The sequence below is a fragment of the Rattus norvegicus genome, chromosome 1, assembly GCF_036323735.1.
Source record: "Rattus norvegicus strain BN/NHsdMcwi chromosome 1, GRCr8, whole genome shotgun sequence".
In the NCBI taxonomy this organism is placed as follows: Eukaryota; Metazoa; Chordata; class Mammalia; order Rodentia; family Muridae; genus Rattus; species Rattus norvegicus.
The window spans coordinates 116171384-116195889 of record NC_086019.1 but is presented as its reverse complement, the minus strand read 5'-3'; the positions used below and the strand labels follow the sequence as shown (position 1 = coordinate 116195889).

Sequence of the window (24506 nt, the reverse complement as noted above, 5' to 3'; positions counted from 1 at the left end):
GGCTCCCGTGGGGGAGGGCCCAGGAGCGGCAGGACCCCTGCCTGAGACACCGCCAGAACCTGAAGGAAACAGATCGGATAAACAGTTCTCTGCACCCAAATCCCGTGGGAGGGAGAGCTAAACCTTCAGAGAGGCAGACAAGCCTGGGAAACCAGAAGAGACTGCTCTCTGCACACACATCTCGGACGCCAGAGGAAAACACCAAAGGCCATCTGGAACCCTGGTGCACTAAAGCTCCCGGAAGGGGCGGCGCAGGTCTTCCTGGTTGCTGCCGCTGCAGAGAGCCCGTGGGCAGCACCCCAGGAGTGAACGGGAGCCTCGGGACCACAGGTAACACCAACTTTTCTGCTGCAAGAAAGCTGCCTGGTGAACTCAAGACACAGGCCCACAGGAAGAGCGGAAGACCTGTAGAGAGGAAAAACTACACTCCCGAAAGCAGAACACTCTGTCCCCATAACTGACTGAAAGAGAGGAAAACAGGTCTACAGCACTCCTGACACACAGGCTTATAGGACAGTGTAGCCACTGTCAGAAATAGCAGAACAAAGTAACACTAGAGATAATCTGATGGCGAGAGGCAAGCGCAGAAACACAGGCAACAGAAACCAAGACTACATGGAATCATCGGAGCCCAATTCTCCCACCAAAACAAACATGGAATATCCAAACACACCAGAAAGACAAGATCTAGTTTCAAAATCATATTTGATCATGATGCTGGAGGACTTCAAGAAAGACGTGAAGAACTCCCTTAGGGAAACACAGGAAAACATTAATAAACAAGTAGAAGCCTACAGAGAGGAATCGCAAAAATCCCTGAAAGAATTCCAGGAAAACACAATCAAACAGTTGAAGGAATTAAAAATGGAAATAGAAGCAATCAAGAAAGAACACATGGAAACAACCCTGGATATAGAAAACCAAAAGAAGAGACAAGGAGCTGTAGATACAAGCCTCACCAACAGAATTCAAGAGATGGAAGAGAGAATCTCAGGAGCAGAAGATTCCATAGAAATCATTGACTCAACTGTCAAAGATAATGTAAAGCGGAAAAAGCTACTGGTCCAAAACATACAGGAAATCCAGGACTCAATGAGAAGATCAAACCTAAGGATAATAGGTATAGAAGAGAGTGAAGACTCCCAGCTCAAAGGACCAGTAAATATCTTCAACAAAATCATAGAAGAAAACTTCCCTAACCTAAAAAAAGAGATACGCATAGGCATACAAGAAGCCTACAGAACTCCAAATAGATTGGACCAGAAAAGAAACACCTCCCGTCACATAATAGTCAAAACACCAAACGCACAAAATAAAGAAAGAATATTAAAAGCAGTAAGGGAAAAAGGTCAAGTAACATATAAACGTAGACCTATCAGAATCACACCAGACTTCTCGCCAGAAACTATGAAGGCCAGAAGATCCTGGACTGATGTCATACAGACCCTAAGAGAACACAAATGCCAGCCAAGGTTACTGTATCCTGCAAAACTCTCAATTAACATTGATGGAGAAACCAAGATATTCCATGACAAAACCAAATTTACACAATATCTTTCTACAAATCCAGCACTACAAAGGATAATAAATGGTAAAGCCCAACATAAGGAGGCAAGCTATACCCTAGAAGAAGCAAGAAACTGATCGTCTTGGCAACAAAACAAAGAGAATGAAAGCACACAAACATAACCTCACATCCAAATATGAATATAACGGGAAGCAATAATCACTATTCCTTAATATCGCTCAACATCAATGGCCTCAACTCCCCAATAAAAAGACATAGATTAACAAACTGGATACGCAACAAGGACCCTGCATTCTGTTGCCTACAGGAAACACACCTCAGAGACAAAGACAGACATTACCTCAGAGTGAAAGGCTGGAAAACAATTTTCCAAGCAAATGGTCAGAAGAAGCAAGCTGGAGTAGCCATTCTAATATCAAATAAAATCAATTTTCAACTAAAAGTCATCAAAAAAGATAAGGAAGGACACTTCATATTCATCAAAGGAAAAATCCACCAAGAGGAACTCTCAATCCTAAATATCTATGCCCCAAATACAAGGGCACCTACATATGTAAAAGAAACCTTACTAAAGCTCAAAACACACATTGTACCTCACACAATTATAGTGGGAGATTTCAACAACCCACTCTCATCAATGGACAGATCATGGAAACAGAAATTAAACAGAGATGTAGACAGACTAAGAGAAGTCATGAGCCAAATGGACTTAACGGATATTTATAGAACATTCTATCCTAAAGCAAAAGGATATACCTTCTTCTCAGCTCCTCATGGTACTTTCTCCAAAATTGACCATATAATTGGTCAAAAAACGGGCCTCAACAGGTACAGAAAGATAGAAATAATCCCATGCGTGCTATCGAACCACCACGGCCTAAAACTGGTCTTCAATAACAGTAAGAGAAGAATGCCCACATATACGTGGAAATTGAACAATGCTCTACTCAATGATAACCTGGTCAAGGAAGAAATAAAGAAAGAAATTAAAAACTTTTTAGAATTTAATGAAAATGAAGGTACAACATACCCAAACTTATGGGACACAATGAAAGCTGTGCTAAGAGGAAAACTCATAGCGCTGAGTGCCTGCAGAAAGAAACAGGAAAGAGCATATGTCAGCAGCTTGACAGCACACCTAAAAGCTCTAGAACAAAAAGAAGCAAATACACCCAGGAGGAGTAGAAGGCAGGAAATAATCAAACTCAGAGCTGAAATCAACCAAGTAGAAACAAAAAGGACCATAGAAAGAATCAACAGAACCAAAAGTTGGTTCTTTGAGAAAATCAACAAGATAGATAAACCCTTACCCAGACTAACGAGAGGACACAGAGAGTGCGTCCAAATTAACAAAATCAGAAATGAAAAGGGAGACATAACAACAGATTCAGAGGAAATTCAAAAAATCATCAGATCTTACTATAAAAACCTATATTCAACAAAACTTGAAAATCTGCAGGAAATGGACAATTTCCTAGACAGATACCAGGTACCGAAGTTAAATCAGGAACAGATAAACCAGTTAAACAACCCCATAACTCCTAAGGAAATAGAAGCAGTCATTAAAGGTCTCCCAAAAAGAGCCCAGGTCCAGACGGGTTTAGTGCAGAATTCTATCAGACCTTCATAGAAGACCTCATACCAATATTATCCAAACTATTCCACAAAATTGAAAGAGATGGATCACTACCGAATACTTTCTACGAAGCCACAATTACTCTTATACCTAAACCACACAAAGACACAACAAAGAAAGAGAACTTCAGACCAATTTCCCTTATGAATATCGACGCAAAAATACTCAATAAAATTCTGGCAAACTGAATCCAAGAGTACATCAAAACAATCATCCACCATGACCAAGTAGGCTTCATCCCAGGCATGCAGGGATGGTTTAATATACGGAAAACCATCAACGTGATCCATTATATAAACGAACTGAAAGAACAAAACAACATGATCATTTCATTAGATGCTGAGAAAGCATTTGACAAAATTCAACACCCCTTCATGATAAAAGTCCTGGAAAGAATAGGAATTCAAGGCCCATACCTGAACATAGTAAAAGCCATATACAGCAAACCAGTCGCTAACATTAAACTAAATGGAGAGAAACTTGAAGCAATCCCACTAAAATCAGGGACTAGACAAGGCTGCCCACTCTCTCCCTACTTATTCAATATAGTTCTTGAAGTTCTAGCCAGAGCAATCAGACAACAAAAGGAGGTCAAGGGGATACAGATCAGAAAAGAAGAAGTCAAAATATCACTATTTGCAGATGATATGATAGTATATTTAAGTGATCCCAAAAGTTCCACCAGAGAACTACTAAAGCTGATAAACAACTTCAGCAAAGTGGCTGGGTATAAAATTAACTCAAATAAATCAGTTGCCTTCCTCTATACAAAAGAGAAACAAGCTGAGAAAGAAATTAGGGAAACGACACCCTTCATAATAGACCCAAATAATATAAAGTACCTCGGTGTGACTTTAACCAAGCAAGTAAAAGATCTGTACAATAAGAACTTCAAGACACTGAGGAAAGAAATTGAAGAAGACCTCAGAAGATGGAAAGATCTCCCATGCTCATGGATTGGCAGGATTAATATAGTAAAAATGGCCATTTTACCAAAAGCAATCTACAGATTCAATGCAATCCCCATCAAAATACCAATCCAATTCTTCAAAGAGTTAGACAGAACAATTTGCAAATTCATCTGGAATAACAAAAAACCCAGGATAGCTAAAGCTATCCTCAACAATAAAAGGACTTCAGGGGGAATCACTATCCCTGAACTCAAGCAGTATTACAGAGCAATAGTGATAAAAACTGCATGGTATTGGTACAGAGACAGACAGATAGACCAATGGAATAGAATTGAAGACCCAGAAATGAACCCACACACCTATGGTCACTTGATTTTTGACAAAGGAGCCAAAACCATCCAATGGAAAAAAGATAGCATTTTCAGCAAATGGTGCTGGTTCAACTGGAGGTCAACATGTAGAAGAATGCAGATCGATCCATGCTTATCACCCTGTACAAAGCTTAAGTCCAAGTGGATCAAGGACCTCTACATCAAACCAGACACACTCAAACTAATAGAAGAAAAACTAGGGAAACATCTGGAACACATGGGCACTGGAAAAAATTTCCTAAACAAAACACCAATGGCTTACGCTCTAAGATCAAGAATCGACAAATGGGATCTCATAAAACTGCAAAGCTTCTGTAAGGCAAAGGACACTGTGGTTAGGACAAAACGGCAACCAACAGATTGGGAAAAGATCTTTACCAATCCTACAACAGATAGAGGCCTTATATCCAAAATATACAAAGAACTCAAGAAGTTAGACTGCAGGGAAACAAATAACCCTATTAAAAAATGGGGTTCAGAGCTAAACAAAGAATTCACAGCTGAGGAATGCCGAATGGCTGAGAAACACCTAAAGAAATGTTCAACATCTTTAGTCATAAGGGAAATGCAAATCAAAACAACCCTGAGATTTCACCTCACACCAGTGAGAATGGCTAAGATCAAAAAGTCAGGTGACAACAGATGCTGGCGAGGATGTGGAGAAAGAGGAACACTCCTCCATTGTTGGTGGGATTGCAAACTGGTACAACCATTCTGGAAATCAGTCTGGAGGATCCTCAGAAAATTGGACATTAAACTGCTTGAGGATCCAGCTATACCTCTCTTGGGTATATACCCAAAAGATGCCCCAACATATAAAAAAGACACGTGCTCCACTATGTTCATTGCAGCCTTATTTATAATAGCCAGAAGCTGGAAAGAACCCAGATGCCCTTCAACAGAGGAATGGATACAGAAAATGTGGTACATCTACACAATGGAATATTACTCAGCTATCAAAAACAACGGCTTTATGAAATTCGTAGGCAAATGGTTAGAACTGGAAAACATCATCCTGAGTGAGCTAACCCAATCACAGAAAGACATACATGGTATGCACTCATTGATAAGTGGCTATTAGCCCAAATGCTTGAATTACCCTAGATGCCTAGAACAAATGAAACTCAAGACCGCTGATCAAAATGTGAATGCTTCACTCCTTCTTTAAAAGGGGAACAAGAATACCCTTGGCAGGGAATAGAGAGGCAAAGATTAAAACAGAGACTGAAGGAACACCCATTCAGAGCCTGCCCCACATGTGGCCCATACATATAGAGCCACCCAATTAGACAAGATGGATGAAGCAAAGACGTGCAGACCGACAGGAGCCGGATGTAGATCACTCCTGAGAGACACAGCCAGAATACAGCAAATACAGAGGCAAATGCCAGCAGCAAACCATTGAACTGAGAATAGGACCCCCGTTGAAGGAATCAGAGAAAGAACTGGAAGAGCTTGAAGGGGCTCGAGACCCCATATGTACAACAATGCCAAGCAACCAGAGCTTCCAGGGACTAAGCCACTACCTAAAGACTATACATGGACTGACCCTGGACTCTGACCTCATAGGTAGCAATGAATATCCTAGTAAGAGCACCAGTGGAAGGGGAAGCCCTGGGTCCTGCTAAGACTGAACCCCCAGTGAACTAGACTGGTGGGGGGAGGACGGCAATGGGGGGAGGGTTGGGAGGGGAACACCCATAAGGAAGGGGAGGGGGGAGGGGGATGTTTGCCCGGATACCGGGAAAGGGAATAACACTCGAAATGTATATAAGAAATACTCAAGTTAATAAAAAAAAAAAAAAGATTACTGTGTCCGAACTTTACGGAGAAATTTTGTGACTAATATAGGAGGTATAACAATGCAAAATTACTCAGCTATCAAAAACAATGACTTTATGAAATTCATAGACAAATGGATGGAACTCGAAAATATCATCCTGAGTGAGGTAACCCAATCACAGAAAAAAACACATGGTGTGCACTCACTGATAAGTGGAAATGCTCGAATTACCCTAGATGCACAGAACACATGAAACTCAAGAAGGATGACCAAAATGCGAATGCTTCACTCCTTTAAAAGGGGAACAAGAATACCCTTGGGAGGGAATAGGGAGGCAAAGTTTAGAACAGAGGCACAAGGAACACCCATTCAGAGTGTGCCCCACATGTGACCCACACATATACAGCCACCCAATTAGACAAGATGGATGAAGCAAAGAAGTACAGTCCGAAAAGAACCGGATGTAGATCTCTCCTGAGAGACACATCTAAAATACAGCAAATACATAGGCGAATGCCAGCAGCAAATCACTGAACTGAGAACCTGACTCCCGTTGAAGGAATCAGAGAAAGGACTGAAAGAGTTTGAAGGGGCTCGAGACCCCATATGAACAACAATGCCAACCAACCAGAGCTTCCAGGGACTAAGCCACTACCTAAAGACTATACATGGACTGACCCTGCTACCCATAGGTAGCAATGAATAGTCTAGTAAGAGCACCAGTGGAAGGGGAAGCCCTTGGTCCTCCTAAGACTGAACCCCTAGTGAACATGATTGTTGGGGGGAGGGCGGTAATGGGGTAGGATGGGGAGGGGAACACCCATAGAGAAGGGGAGGAAGAGGGGTTAGGGGAATGTTGGCCCAGAAACCGGGAAAGGGAATAACAATTGAAATGTAAATAAGAAATACCCAAGTTAAATAAAGATGAAAAAAATATAGGAGGTATAGCATAATCTAGCTCTAAATATGACTCCTAACTTTTGAGTACATTTAAGGGTATTTTTTTATTTCACGTCAGAGAAGAATGTCTCCTGACCTCTTTGGTTTTAGTCATGGTTTCTGCGATGATGCTGGCAGCTCCTGGGTCATCTGTCACTGGAATAAATGGTCGAGAGGAGGCTGAAGGAGCAGACGGTGTCACTGCAGAGGGGGTCACAGCATCCTCAGAAGAGACGATCTGATTGGAGAATGTACCAGAGGAAATTTTTAAGAAGTTCAGCAATATGGCACACTGAAACCACTGATAGCAGTTTAGAGTGATCCAGTGCTCATATCACCTAGCAACCCTAGTGAGCCAAAACAACCCTGTAAGAACAACAGGACCCATGAATCAGACTACACTGAGTTCTCATCTCTCTAAGGAGTCTTCCCAGTTAACAAATTCTCTGACTTTCTGACCTTTAACATTTCAGAATTATACTTAATGTCCTTTTAAAAGAATAAATCTATTTTCATTTCAAAACTAAGAGATCTCTTTAAATAGAATATATTTTACTAAGTCAAGCTCAAAATCAAATAGCAGACACAAAAATGAGGTACAAAAGTAAGTAGGGTTCCTAGATACAAAGAAGCCACTTTTCCCTTCAAATTCAACATCACTTTAAGGTTCCCTTTTACCTCTCTCTTTTCTTGCCACAGATTTGGACTCAGTCTGTCCTCAAGATCAGCAGCCAGCATGCTTTCCTCCACATTCATGGGACTGGCCATTGCTGATACATCAGAAGCCGGTGCTGAGGAGGAGAATGAGGGGCACTCCACTGGGGCGAGCATGCCAGCTGGCATCAGGGCTCCAACCACTGCATCTCTGTCAGAACAGAACGCCAGGGTTGTGGTAAGCCACCTTTTCATCTGGGCATTATAAGAAGCAGCTGGATAGGTCAAGTGCTCACTAAAAGTATGTCTTCATTATAAGAGAATATGTACAAGTACGTTTTAGAAAGCTGTGCATTATTAACCAGGTAACCAACAGCTCTAAGCCAAAATTTATACCCTGATTATTTTTATAGATATAAGACACTCAGTAGCATTTCAGTCCACAATGGATTGTATATATTAAACCATGATTTTATAGGACTATATCAAGTAGAAAGGCCCCAGTGAGCTTAATTTACATGCATATGTTACTTATAACATTAATATAATGTGTTTCTGGGACGGTAAACTCAGTATTATACTCAGCATATGGAAATACTTAAGTGACAAGTGGTGTTGGGTGTCTAATCTAAAGCCGGAGCACAATAAGCCTCTAGCTCAGTGTTGGAAAACCTGTTGGGCGGCTCTTGGAACTTGAGGAATAGATAGTTGATGTTTACTAACAACCTGATATAATAATCAGCAGATTAACTGTCTCTCATGTCTGTTTTAGGTGTTGCTCCTAAGCTACATAAGCACAACTATCAGAGCCACACCCAGGACACATTAACTAATAGGGCAACTCACTTAAGTTTTGCTATGGCTTGGACCTCCATGTTCCCCAAACCCCATGTGGTAAAGTCCTACTACCCAGCTATCACTACTGGGAGGTGGTGGGATTTTTAAGAGAAAGAGTCTAGCAGATATTCTTGGGTGAGGAGATATGTTACTATGGGGACTGGAACCTTGACTGCTTCCTTCTGTTTTCAACTTCTGACTGTGAAGTGAGAAGGTTTTGCTCTGCCTCAGCATCTTACTATGATAAGCTACCAGAGGCCAAAGCTAGAAAACTGACTGAAACAGGCTCTGAGACAACAGCAACAAGTGATTATGTAAGACAAGAACTACCTTATCAAGTGAGTCAAAAAAATAATCATTTTAAACATCACCATAAATTATCAACTCATTCTCTTTCCTTCATATAAATACAGAATTATCAACAAAATGAAAATATCATTATTTTCTGATTCATATTTCAATACTCAGTTGGGTTTTATTGTAAGGTGCCAAGATCCTATAAATCACCAGTGAACGTTTGTAACTTGCAACTCATAGCACTTAAGACAACAACACAACATTCTTGTAAACATCTGGCCAATTAAAATATTATTTACAAAATAGCAGAATTTACACAGCAACACAGCAGCCTACCTGGCATACATAATCTGCAGTGCTGTAAGGATGTGAGATAAGGCCTGCTGCTTAGCCAGGTTTCCTTCCAGTGACAGGAGAATCTTGGCAAGAGAAGGACGATTCGGCTTACAGTTACTCACACCACTTATCTTATTGCTGGAAGAAGAAGAATCAGCATCCGAAGGCACACCTAAAAGAGGGAAACAAAAATCAAAGTTGTTTTTAAGATCACAGATTGTTCTTTTTCTCTGGTTTAAGCATTTAGGTTATTCTAAAAACAAAACACAGTATTCACTTTGATATTTATGAAGCGCCTGCTCACATCATTCAGGCTGAAAAACCCTAAAATTCAAAATAGACTGGGAGTTCTCAAAAGGCTCTCTCCTTGGCAGCCATAATCTCAGCATAGATTAGGGAGGGGCTCAAGAAGTTCCTCCCACCATTGAACTTAGGAAGGAAAGAGTTTGTTTTGCTTATACTTCAAAATCATAGCCCATCACTGAGGAAAGTCAAGGTAGGAATACAGGCTGGAACCTGAAAGCAGGAGCTGATGCAGACCTCAAGGAGGAATATTGCTTAATGGCTTATTCCTAGTGGCTTACTCAGCATGTATTCTTATATACCCTAGGATCGCCTGCCCAGGGTTGACACCACCCACAGCGAGCTAGGCCCTCCTATATCAATCAAGAAAATGTGGGACACACTAGTCTATAGGCACATTCCAATACTCCTAACACACACACACACACACACACACACACACACACACACACACACACACACACACCCCTACCTTAAAACCAACTTTGTGAAAACAGCAGTCCTTAAAATGGAAATGAATAAATTTCTCAAAGAAATTCAGAAAAACACAGTGAGAAGAAATGAACAAACCCCTTTAAAGAAAGCCAAGAAAAATAAACAAGTGAAGGAAATGAATAAAAAATCTTCAAAACCTGAAAATGAAAATAGAAGCAATAAAGAAAAGACAAGCTGAGGGAATCTTGGAGATGGAAAATCCACATAAGTGAACAGGAACTACAGGTGCAAGCGTAACCAGCAGAATACGAGGGATGGAAGAAAGAACTTCAGGTGTAGAACATATGAGAAAATGTTAAATCTAAAAAATTCTAAAACATAACATCCAGGAAATCTGGAACACTGTGAAAAGACGAAACCTAAGAATAATTGGAATAGGAGAAGAAGAATAATCCCAGCTCAAAGATCCAGAAAACAGTTATAATAAAATCACAGAAGAAAATTTCCCTAACCTTAAGAAGGACAGGCCTATGAAGATATAAGAAGCTTACAGAACACCAAATAGATTGGACGTAAAATAAAGTCCCCCTTAAAGTATACCGACTTCTCAGTGGAAACTCTAAAAGCCAGAAGGGCCTGGACAAATATCTTAGACTCTAAAAGACCACAGATGTCAGACTAGACTACTGTACCCAGCAAAACTTTCAATCACCATAGAAGGTGATATTCCATCCATTCCAAGATATTGCATGAAAAAATTTAAATTTAAACAATATCTTATCCACAAATCTATCACTATAAATGTTTGAAGGAAAATTCCATACTCAAGAGGCTAACTACACTCATGAAAACAAGAAATACTCTCTCACACACACATACACACACCACCAACAAGAAATAACATTTCAGGGGCTGGGGATTTAGCTCAGTGGTAGAGCGCTTGCCTAGGACGCGCAAAGCCCTGGGTTCGGTCCCCAGCTCCGAAAAAAAGAACAAAAAAAAAAAAAAAAAAAAAAGAAATAACATTTCTTGGTCATATCAATGGATTCAATTCCCAAATACAAAGGCATGGCTAGTAGAACTGATGCTAAAACAGGATCTATCCTGCTGCATACAAAAATATGCATCTGGACCTCAAACATTACTCAGAACAAAGGGCAAGGAAAAGATTTTCCAAGCAAATGAATCTGAGAAGCAAGCTGGAGTAGCCATTCTAATATCTAATAAAATAGACTTTCAACCAAAAGTTATCAAGCATGATGAGGAAGGACACTTCATATTCATCAAAGGGAAACTGCACTAAGAGAAAGTCTCAATTCTGAACATCTATACCCCAAATGCAAGGGCACCCATGTTCATAAAAGAAACCTTAATAAAGCTCAAAACACACATTGAACCCTACACAATAATAGTGGGAGACTTCAAACACCTCACTCTCACCAATGGACGGGTCATTGAAACAGAAACTAAACAGAGACACAGTGAAACTTATAGAGGTTAGGAACCAAATGGATTTAACAGACAGCTACAGGACATTTCACCTTTTACTCTGAGCAAGTGTCTGTCTTTGTTTTTGTTAATGAGATATGTTTCTTGTATGCAGCAAAATGCTGGCTCTTGTTTACATATCGAGTCTGTTAGCTTATGTCTTTTTATAGGTGAGTTGAGTCCATTAATATTGAGAGATATTAAAGACAGATGACTGTTGGTTCCTGTTATATCTGTAGGTAGCTTTATGTGCTTGTGGTTTTCTCCTTTGTTGTGAGATGCTTAATGTCTTTTCTTTGGTATAGGTCTCTTCCTTAGTATTGGAGTGTTCCTTCTAGGATCCTCTGTAGGGATGCATTGGTAGATAGATACTGTTTGAATTTGGTTTCTCCATATATGCTGATTGAGAGTTTTGCTGGGTATAGTAGGCTGGGCTGGCATTAGTGTTCTTTTAGAGTCTGCATGACCTCTGACCAGGCTCTTCTAGCTTTCAGAGTCTCTGTTGAGAAGTCTGGTGTAATTCTGATAGGTCTGCCTTTATGTGTTACTTGAACTTTTTCTCTTACTGCTTTTAATATTCTTTGTTTTGTGTATTTGATGTTTTGACTATAATTCTTATAGCAAAAATAGTTTCTTTTCATGTACAGGGTTGGATATTGTAACTCTACTCGATACTTCCCTTAAACAATGATATCATTTCATTTTAATATAACATGTCTTGTCTTAAAGATTTCCACAAAAGTTATTAAAGAAATGGATTGAGATTTTAAAGAAAAGAAAATAAAACATTGTCATACTTCAAGACCTATACTCCACAAAGTTGGAAAAATCTAAAAGTTACCAAGTTAAATCAAGATCAGATAAACAATTTAAATAGCCCTAGAATCCCTATAGAAGCAGTCATTAAAAATCTCCTGACCAAAAAAAAAAAAAAAAAGTCCAAGTCCAGGGCTAAATGGTTAGATAAACTTTTAAAGAAGAGCTAATACCCAGCTCTCTGCTCCCAAACCCCGTGGGAGAGAGACCTCATCGCCTGGTCAGGTGGGCACTTCTGAGGTTCCAGAGCGGAAGAGACCACCAACACAGGCCACCCCTGCCCACATCCCTGGCCCAAGAGGAAACTGTATAAGGCCTCTGGGTCCCCATAGAGGAGGGCCCAGGAGCAGCAGATCCACTGCATCTGAGACACCGCCAGAACGGGAAGGGACCTACCGGATAAACAGTTCTCTGCACCCAAATCCCGTGGGAGGGAGAACTAAACCTACAGAGAGGCAGACACGCCTGGGAAACCAGAAGAGACTGCACTCTGCACACATCTCTGACGCCAGAGGAAAACACCCCACGAGCAAACTTGAGCCTCGGGACCACAGGTAAGACCAACTTTTCTGCTGCAAGTGAGCTGCCTGGTGAACTCAAGACACAGGCCCACAGGAACAGCTGAAGACCTGTAGATAGGAAAAACTACACTCCCGAAAGCAGAACACTCTGTCCCCATAACTGGCTGAAAGAAAACAGGAAAACAGGTCTACAAAACTCCTGACACACAGGCTTATAAGACGGTCTAGCCACTGTCAGAAATAGCAGAACAAAGTAACACTAGAGTTAATCTGATGGTGAGAGGCAAGCGCAGGAAGCCAAGCAACAGAAACCAAGACTACATGGCCTCATCGGAGCCCAATTCTCCCACCAAAGCAAACACGGAATATCCAAACACACCAGAAAAGCAAGATTTAGTTTCAAAATAATATTTGATCATGATGCTGGAGGACTTCAAGAAAGATGTGAAGAACTCCCTTAGAGAACAAGTAGAAGCCTACAGAGAGGAATCGCAAAAATCCCTGAAAGAATTCCAGGAAAACATAAATAAACAAGTAGAAGCCCATAGAGAGAAGTCACAAAAATCCCTGAAAGAATTCCAGGAAAACATAAATAAACAAATAGAAGCCCATAGAGAGGAGTCACAAAAATCCCTGAAAGAATTCCAGGAAAACACAATCAAACAGTTGAAGGAATTAAAAATGGAAATAGAAGCAATCAAGAAAGAACACATGGAAACAACCCTGGACATAGAAAACCAAAAGAAGAGACAAGGAGCTGTAGATACAAGCTTCACCAACAGAATACAAGAGATGGAAGAGAGAATCTCAGGAGCAGAAGATTCCATAGAAATCATTGACTCAACTGTCAAAGATAATGTAAAGCGGAAAAAGCTACTGGTCCAAAACATACAGGAAATCCAGGACTCAATGAGAAGATGAAACCTAAGGATAATAGGTATAGAAGAGAGTGAAGACTCCCAGCTCAAAGGACCAGTAAATATCTTCAACAAAATCATAGAAGAAAACTTCCCTAACCTAAAAAAAGAGATAGTTACCCATAGACATACAAGAAGCCTACAGAACTCCAAATAGATTGGACCAGAAAAGAAACACCTCCCGTCACATAATTGTCAAAACACCAAACGCACAAAATAAAGAAAGAATATTAAAAGCAGTAAGGGAAAAAGGTCAAATAACATATAAAGGGAGACCTATCAGAATCACACCAGACTTCTCGCCAGAAACTATGAAGGCCAGAAGATCCTGGACTGATGTCATACAGACCCTAAGAGAACACAAATGCCAGCCCAGGTTACTGTATCCAGCAAAACTCTCAATTAACATTGATGGAGAAACCAAGATATTCCATGACAAAACCAAATTTACACAATATCTTTCTACAAATCCAGCACTACAAAGGATAATAAATGGTAAAGCCCAACATAAGGAGGCAAGCTATACCCTAGAAGAAGCAAGAAACTAATCGTCTTGGCAACAAAACAAAGAGAATGAAAGCACACAAACATAACCTCATATCCAAATATGAATATAAAGGGAAGCAATAATCACTATTCCTTAATATCTCTCAACATCAATGGCCTCAACTCCCCAATAAAAAGACATAGATTAACAAACTGGATACGCAACGAGGACCCTGCATTCTGCTGCCTACAGGAAACACACCTCAGAGACAAAGACAGACACTACCTCAGAGTGAAAGGCTGGAAAACAACTTTCCAAGCAAATGGTCAGAAGAAGCAAGCTGGAGTAGCCATTCTAATATCAAATAAAATCAATTTTCAACTAAAATTCATCAAAAAAGATGAGGAAGGACACTTCATATTCATCAAAGGAAAAATCCACCAAGATGAACTCTCAATCCTAAATATCTATGCCCCAAATACAAGGGCACTTACATACGTAAAAGAAACCTTACTGAAGCTCAAAACACAAATTGCACCTCACACAATAATAGTAGGAGATTTCAACACCCCACTCTCATCAATGGACAGATCATGGAAACAGAAATTAAACAAAGACGTAGACGGACTAAGAGAAGTCATGAGCCTAATGGACTTAACAGATACTTATAGAACATTCTATCCTAAAGCAAAAGGATATATCTTCTTCTCAGCTCCTCATGGTACTTTCTCCAAAATTGACCATATAATTGGTCAAAAAACGGGCCTCAACAGGTACAGAAAGATAGAAATAATCCCATGCGTGCTATCGGACCGCCACGGCCTAAAACTGGTCTTCAATAATAATAAGGGAAGAATGCCCTCACATACGTGGAAATTGAACAATGCTCTACTCAATGATAACCTAGTCAAGGAAGAAATAAAGAAAGAAATTAAAGACTTTTTAGAATTTAATGAAAATGAAGGTACAACATACCCAAACTTATGGGACACAATGAAAGCTGTGCTAAGAGGAAAACTCATAGGGCTGAGGGCCTGCAGAAAGAAACAGGAAAGAGCATATGTCAGCAGCTTGACAGCACACCTAAAAGCTCTAGAACAAAAAGAAGCAAATACACCCAGGAGGAGTAGAAGGCAGGAAATAATCAAACTCAGAGCTGAAATCAACCAAGCAGAAACAAAAAGGACCATAGAAAGAATCAACAGAACCAAAAGTTGGTTCTTTGAGAAAATCAACAAGATAGATAAACCCTTAGCCAGACTAACGAGAGGACACAGAGAGTGCGTCCAAATTAACAAAATCAGAAATGAAAAGGGAGACATAACTACAGATTCAGAGGAAATTCAAAAAATCATCAGATCTTACTATAAAAGCCTATATTCAACAAAACTTGAAAATCTGCAGGAAATGGACAATTTCCTAGACAGATACCAGGTACCGAAGTTAAATCAGGAACAGATAAACCAGTTAAACAACCCCATAACTCCTAAGGAAATAGAAGCAGTCATTAAAGGTCTCCCAACCAAAAAGAGCCCAGGTCCAGACTGGTTTAGTGCAGAATTCTATCAGACCTTCATAGAAGACCTCATACCAATACTATCCAAACTATCCCACAAAATTGAAACAGATGGAGCCCTACCGAATTCCTTCTATGAAGCCACAATTACTCTTATACCTAAACCACACAAAGACACAACAAAGAAAGAGAACTTCAGACCAATTTCCCTTATGAATATCGACGCAAAAATACTCAATAAAATTCTGGCAAACCGAATCAAAGAGCATATCAAAACAATCATCCACCATGATCAAGTAGGCTTCATCACAGGCATGCAGGGATGATTTAATATACAAAAAACCATCAACGTGATCCATTATATAAACAAACTGAAAGAACAAAACCACATGTTCATTTCATTAGACGCTGAGAAAGCATTTGACAAAATTCAACACCCCTTCATGATAAAAGTCCTGGAAAGAACAGGAATTCAAGGCCCATACCTAAACATAGTAAAAGCCATATACAGCAAACCAGTTGCTAACATTAAACTAAATGGAGAGAAACTTGAAGCAATCCCACTAAAATCAGGGACTAGACAAGGCTGCCCACTCTCTCCCTACTTATTCAATGTAGTTCTTGAAATTCTAGCCAGAGCAATCAGACAACAAAAGGAGATCAAGGGGTACAGATTGGAAAAGAAGAAGTCAAAATATCACTATTTGCAGATGATATGATAGTTTATTTAAGCGATCCCAAAAGTTCCACCAGAAAACTACTAAAGATGATAAACACTGTCAGCAAAGTGGCTGGGTATAAAATTAACTCAAATAAATCAGTAGTACTCCTCTACACAAAAGAGAAACAAGCCGAGAAAGAAATTAGGGAAACGACACCCTTCATAATATTCCCAAATAATATAAACTACCTCGGTGTGACTTTAACCAAGCAAGTAAAATATCTGTATGATAAGAACTTGAAGCCTCTGAAGAAAGAAATTGAAGAAGACCTCAGAAGATGGAAAGATCTCCCATGCTCATGGATTGGCAGGATTAACATAGTAAAAATGGCCATTTGACCAGATTCAATGCAATCCCCAATCAAAATACCAATCCAATTCTTCAAAGAGCTAGACAGAACAATTTGCAAATTCATCTGGGATAACAAAAAACCCAGGATAGCTAAAACATCCTCAACAATAAAAGGACTTCAGGGGGAATCACTATCCCTGAACTCAAGCAGTATTACAGAGCAATAGTGATAAAAACTGCATGGTATTGGTACAGAGATAGACAGATAGACAAATGGAACAGAATTGAAGACCCAGAAATGAATCCACACACCTATGGGCACTTGATTTTTGACAAAGGAGCCAAAACCATCAAATGGAAAAAAGACAGCATTTTCAGCAAATGGTGCTGGTTCAACTGGAGGTCAACATGTAGAAGAATGCAGATCGATCCATGCTTATCACCCTGTACAAAGGTTAGGTCCAAGTGGATCAAGGACCTCCACATCAAACCAGATACACTCAAACTAGTAGAAGAAAAACTAGGGAAGCATCTGGAACACATGGGCACTGGAAAAAATTTCCTGAACAAAATACCAATGGCTTATGCTCTAAGATCAAGAATCGACAAATGGGATCTCATAAAACTGCAAAGCTTCTGTAAGGCAAAGGACACTGTGGTTAGGCCAAAATGGCAACCAACAGATTGGGAAAAGATCTTTACCAATCCTACAACAGATAGAGGCCTTATATCCAAATTATACAAAGAACTCAAGAAGTTAGACTGCAGGGAGACAAACAACCCTATTAAAAAATGGGGTTCAGAGCTAAACAAAGAATTCACAGCTGAGGAATGCCGAATGGCTGAGAAACACCTAAAGAAATGTTCAACATCTTTAGTCATAAGGGAAATGCAAGTCAAAACTACCCTGAGATTTCTCCTCACACCAGTGAGAATGTCTAAGATCAAAAACTCAGATGATAGCAGATGCTGGCGAGGATGCGGAGAAAGAGGAACACTCCTCCATTGTTGGTGGGATTGCAGACTGGTACAACCATTCTGGAAATCAGTCTGGAGATTCCTCAGAAAATTGGACATTGAACTGCCTGAGGATCCAGCTATACCTCTCTTGGGCATATACCCACAAGACGCCCCAACATATAAAAAAGACACGTGCTCCACTATGTTCATAGCAGCCTTATTTATAATAGCCAGAAGCTGGAAAAAACCCAGATGCCCTTCAACAGCGGAATGGATACAGAAAATGTGGTACATCTACACAATGGAATATTACTCAGCTATCAAAAACAATGACTTTATGAAATTCGCAGGCAAATGGTTGGAACTGGAAAATATCATCCTGAGTGAGGTAACCCAATCACAGAAAAACACAAATGGTATGCACTCATTGATAAGTGGCTATTAGCCCCAATGCTTGAATTACCCTAGATGCCTAGAACAAATGAAACTCAAGACGGATGATCAAAATGTGAATACTTCACTCCTTCTCTAAAAGGGGAATAAGAATACCCGTGGCAGGGAATAGAGAGGCAAAGATTAAAACAGACACAGAAGGAACACCCATTCAGAGCCTGCCCCACATGTGGCCCACACATATACAGCCATCCAATTAGACAAGATAGATGAAGCAAAGAAGTAAAGGCTGACAGGAGCCGGATGTAGATCGCTCCTGAGAGACATAGCCAGAATACAGCAAATACAGAGGCGAATGCCAGCAGCAAACCACTGAACTGAGAATAGGACCCCCGTTGAAGGAATCAGAGCAAGAACTCGAAGAGCTTGAAGGGGCTCGAGACCCCATATGTACAACAATGCCACTACCTAGGGACTATACATGGACTGATCCTGGACTCTGACCTCATAGGTAGCAATGAATATTCTAGTAAGATCACCAGTTGAAGGGGAAGCCCTTGGTCCTGCTAAGACTGAACCCCCAGTGAACTAGATTGTTAGGGGGAGGTCGGTAATGGGGGGAGTATGGGGAGGGGAATAGCAATAAAGAAGGGGAGGGGGAGGGATTTGGGGGATGTTTGCCCGGAAATTGGGAAAGGGAATAACACTCGAAATGTATTTAAGAAATACTCAAGTTAATAAAATAAATAAATAAATAAATAAAAATAAAGCAGTTTATCATATTAAAAAAAGAAGAGCTAATACCAATACTCCTCAAATTATTTACAAAATAAAAACAGAAAAAACATTGCCAAATTCATTTTATGAGGCCATAGTTGCATTGATGCCCAAACCACCCAGAGATTTAACAAAGAAAGAGAGTTACAGACCAATTTCCATCATGAACATAGATGTAAAAATACTCAATAAAATATCTGCAAACTGAATTCAAGAACACATCAAAAAGATCATCCAATATGATCACGTAGGCTTTAATCCCAAAGATGCAGGGTTGGTTCAACATATGAAAATCTATCAATGTAATCCACCATATAAACAAATTGAAAGAAAAAATATACATGATCATCTCATTAGATTCTGAAAAGGCCTTTGACAAAATCCAATACCACTTCATGATAAAAGTGTTGGAAAGATCAGGGATACGAGGCACATATCTAAATTAAAAAGGCAATTTTCAACAAGTCAATACCAAATTAAGTAGATAGAAACTAATAGCAATTTCACTAAAATCAGGAAGACGACAATGCTGTCAATTTTCTCAATATGTATTCAATACAGTACTTGAAGTTCCAGCTAGAGCAATAAGACAACTGAAGATCAAAGGGATACAAATAGGAAAGGAAAAGTCAATGTATTGCTACTTGCACATGATGTGATAGTACATAGAAGTGACCCTCAGAATTCTACCAGAGAACTCCTATAACTGATAAAAAACAACAACAACAAAAACCATTCACTGAAGTGGCTGGATACAAGATGAACTTAAAATCAAACAAAAAAGCCCTCCTTTATACAAAAGACAACTATACACAAGCTAAGAAAGAAATCAGGGAAACAACACCTTCATATTAGCCACAAATAATATAAAATATCTCGCAGTAACTCTAACCAAGCAAATTAGTCTTATAGAACAAGACTCTTAAGTCTTTGAAGAAAGAAATTAAGCTGGTGCTATCTTTTACTCTGATAGAATATTATGACCAAGACAACTTACCGAAAGAAGAATTTATTTTGGCAGTTACACACAGAAAGTGTAAACTAGTAGGGGAGGCATGGCAACAGGTGGCAAGCTGAGAGAACACACCATCAATAGTAAACACAAAGCAGAGAAAGAACTGGAAGTAGGGTGAGGCTACTTTTTTTTCCCCAAAAAGCACTCTCAATGGCCTATATCTTCCAGCAAGCCTGTATGTCTCTATAACAGTACCACCCACTGGAGATCAAATATTCAAATGCCCAAGACTATGAGGGACATTTCTCATTCAAACCACAATAGTAAGCACATCAAAAGGTACTTAACATGAGTAAAAGCACAATGAGATACCATCACACATCCACCACAATGGCAAAAATTAAAAGTGAACCCAAAGCTCAAGGAACAATGTAAAGAGGGAACAGAAAGACTGCAACACTCAGAGAACCAGACAGTATCTTTGATCTGTAACAGGAAAGCTAGGCCCATGAAATCTCAACAATATGATCAACTAAACAACACCAACAGGATGACATGTCAGCATGAATGGGAGACGTCTCACAAGGTTACATCCCTTGAAGAAGCAAGCTCTAGTCAAATAATGACTACTAAGAGAGATTTAGTCTTCTCCAGGGACCAGTCCCCTGATAGGTTATCCAATATCAAGTGGTCAGCCCTAAACACATATGCACATGTGCAACACTAAATGGATTCAGTAGGGTATGTGGGTGGGTGGGTGGGTGGGTGGGTGTGTGCATGCATGCCTGTGTGTGTGTTCGTGTGTGTGTGTGTGTGTGACAATAATAACTAAAGAAGGATGAGTAATGACTGATGGGAGTGAGAGAAGTTGAAGAGTGTGTGCGTGCGTGTGTGTGTGTGTGTATGTGTATGTGTGTAAATATAATACCTGTGTATGAAATTTTCAAAGAAATACAAATTTAAACAGTGCTTTTTGGTCATGACATGACCAGTGCATGCATCAACTCAGTGCTGTGGCACCTTCATAAGATTTGTCCAAGTCAATTGGGTTAATATTTTACCATGAAGTATGAGGGGTGTTCAGAAGCCCCCATTCCTAACTGAGGACCTATTGACAGCTCATAATTTCTGGGGAAGAAGTCAATTTCCTTAACAGTGTGGCTCCTATTAGTATATTCCATTCTAGTAGATAGCCCCATTCCCATTAGTTACTTATAAATAACATAAATTAAAGTTCATGGGTTATTAAACTTTTTTTAAAAAGACGGTAAGAATGAGAGAGGGCAGGGAAGGCACAGATCTGGGAGGAGTTAAGGAGATGGGTTGAGGGTATATACAATCAAAAAACATTGTATAAAATTCTCAAAGGATTAAAATACTTTTTAGAAAACAGTGAAGATAAAGAAAAAAACTAGATTATTCATATATTGCTAGCAAGAATGTAAAAGAGTATGGTTATTACAGAAAACAATTTGATAGTTTCTAGTGACACATACTTATAAAAACAATCAGCATTTATACCAATGATCAAAATCTTGTTTTCACACACACACACACACACACACACACACACACACACACACAAACCTGGATATGATAAAGAATGTTAATTTAGAACAACCAAAAACCACAAATGTTGCAGGATATTTGACTATACTGTGAACCCTAAGATTGTATTTACTGAAACAAACTGTTTCTAGTTGCATTGTGCCTCAGCCTTAGCACCTACTTTTAATCCCTCTAGCTGGAATACATACATGCCCTAAGTACACATCTTTAATCCTAAACAATGAAGGTAAAGCTAGTTTGTAGAAGGAAACACCCATGTTTGAAAATGATATCTGACTGAGTGGCAGACAAACTGACAAATCAGAGAAAGATTTGACAGAATAGGATATGCCCAATTCTCACAAGAACAGAGAGAGAAACAAGAAGCTACTTAAGACAGAGCAGGGCGGGGGTTGGGGATTTGGCTCAGTGGTAGAGCGCTTGCCTAGCAAGCACAAGGCCCTGGGTTCGGTCCCCAGCTCTAAAAAAAAAAAGACAGAGCAGGGCAGAGGAGGAGGAGGAGGAAGAGGAGGAAGAAGAGGAGGAAGAGGAGGCAGTTTTACTGGGACAGCTGTACAACAGTTGCAGAAAGAGAACAAGCTAGATACAGTTGAAGACAGAATGAGCCAGAAAATGAAAACAGGCCAGAAGATTAGAATAAAATGTCAATGTTAGCAAGAGGCCAACCAGAGAAATTCAGGAGGCGGGAGAGAGAGCGAGGGGAAGGAGAGAAACAGCTAGACAGATGGACAGATGGACAAACAGACAGACAAACAAACAGGCGCAAGATTGAGTCAGTCAGCCTGAAGAAGAGTTTTAAGCCAGAACAGATGAGTTGACTGGCCAGCCAGAGCTCAGAAAGAACAAGAAGGGGTGAGTTTATTCAGCATTAAGTCTCAGAGGCCTAGATGAGATAGTGAAGAGGCTAGAAGCTTCCAAGATAGGTTAGCAGACTGAGGAAGGAAGCCTCAGAGACAACAATTAGCTCAGACAAATAAAAAATACTTTAATACACAAACAATTTTGATGCCCTTCAGTGAATGAATAAAGCATGAAACATTAAGTAACAAAAAAGAAATTCTTTACACACACAGCAATTTAAGATGATTCTGTAGGGTATCACATAGTATGAACAAAGCAAATCACAAAAGTTCATCTATACAAACAAGACGAGACAGAAGCTACACATGAAAAACATAAATAGCCAGCATGGAGATTAACACCAGTACAGTCTGTCTCAGTACATTTATGTCAGTCTAGACTATGACTGTAAGCTGCAGGAGGATCTCTGCAAAGTTTATAAACTCTGTGTTACCTAAATATGAAGCACCTAGTGGGTCTCTTGCAGTCTGGAAGAGGACAGGCTCGTGGACAGATGGTGTGGCTACATCTACTGTTGTCCATGCCACACTATGGGATGACCCACAAGCCACTCGAGTGATCTTCTGGCCTTCCAGGCCTTGCACAAGTGTTGGCTTTCTGTTAACTGTGGTTGTGCCATTGCCTTGTTGGCCGTGGTCATTGTCCCCCCAAGCATATACCTGTTAAGAGGGAAAATATTCACATAATTTTTAAAGACTTACTTGAAAATGCATGTAACATATTTCATAATACTTTAAAGAACTGGACTCTTAAAGATAAAAATCACTTACAACGTATCAAAAGAGCACAAGTACATACAGTTCTGAGGAAAAATCAACTATAAAAATGCTTACCATCAACTATAAATACTTAGTATTATTCTAATTAATTTATTGTTTTGGATGGGGGATGCATCTTTATCCTTGCTCTGGTTAAGTGTAATAACTCCACCATACTATAAATTGTAAATAAAAATAAAAATACCATGCTTATTGTTCAAGTAACTTGTTTTTTAGGTTTTATAGTCATAAAGAATAATTCACTTCTGATTAAACAATAATATGCTAATATCACTTTCATAAACCATATTTAAAATATGGCTCAATGAGCTCGTAATAGTATATTCTTATCAAAGCAACAAATTTAGTTATATATATAAAAATACTGTGTATTACAAAAATAAAATCGCTGTAGCTTCTCTCACGGAGGTACAGCCTCTATCATGAGTATGTCTTCCTTCCACCATGTTGGTTTAGCCTTTCTCATGCGTTAGGTTTTTTTTCCTAGAGTAGAAACTGCTAATAGCTTAGGGGTACTTTCAATGATAATCTTTATATTCCAGCATGGATTTCAAAATGGGGAGGAGATTTGAAAAGGCTCCCAACCCAACCTGTGCTGACAATACATCAATAAACAAGATGAACACCACTCTAACAGTTCTCCAATATTAGGCTAATGCAAAACAGACTACAGTTTTGGAGTGTAAATTTTAAATCATGTAAGGAGGTCAAAGAAGTATTTATTAATCAAAATGGGAACCATTATAATAAATAAATACATTTTTGCCAATGAGAACTGTTTGTTCCTACAATATAAAAATCTAAGCCCCAGGATTTGATAAACTCTTAGAAAACGTTTTCCCATTGGTTGTGGAACGTATTTCCCCCGTAAGATGTTTGAAACTTGGCAGATGGATGGTGAGAGTACTGGTGCATATGGGGGGCAAAGCACAAGATCACAGCTCAACTAGTTTAACCTTTGAATCACTGGTTGAACAAACAGCTCATGTCATTGATTTGCTGAGCATCCTTCTAAGACGTAATGATTTGAGCAAGATTCTGAAAGCAGACGAGCAGCAAACCATCAACAATGACCATAGCCTTTTTATGCTCTGTTTTGAACGTCTCGCTTTGGAAAGTGTTTTTGGAGTTTCTTTCTTCTCTGTCCAACTAGCAAGCACATCACAGCTGGTTGGTCTGTACAATGCCCTTTTCATCACATAGCACAACCTAACCAAAAACAGTTCTACTGTTCATCAATTAAGACAACATGACAAGGGGTTGGGGATTTAGCTCAGTGGTAGAGCGCTTGCCTAGGAAGCACAAAGCCCTGGGTTCGGTCCCCAGCTCCGAAAAAAAAAAAAAAAAAAAAAAAGAACCAAAAAAAAAAAAAAAAAAGACAAGATGACAATGCAAAACTTTCCAATTTGCCTCAAATACCGAGG

General features: G+C 39.6%; 1 protein-coding gene across 9 annotated transcripts in view; it reads right to left on the bottom strand.

The window, feature by feature from the left end:
* Positions 1 to 24506, bottom strand: part of Herc2 (HECT and RLD domain containing E3 ubiquitin protein ligase 2) — a 234208-nt gene that overhangs the window by 47999 nt on the left and 161703 nt on the right. For all 9 annotated transcript variants that reach the window (XM_063262444.1, XM_006229300.5, XM_006229304.5 and 6 more), the window contains 4 exons: positions 22737 to 22962; positions 9293 to 9464; positions 7847 to 8033; positions 7266 to 7406 (listed from right to left, as the gene is read on the bottom strand). In XM_063262444.1, the coding sequence (XP_063118514.1) occupies positions 7266 to 7406; positions 7847 to 8033; positions 9293 to 9464; positions 22737 to 22962 (726 nt within the window). The remainder of the gene's footprint in view (positions 1 to 7265; positions 7407 to 7846; positions 8034 to 9292; positions 9465 to 22736; positions 22963 to 24506) is intronic.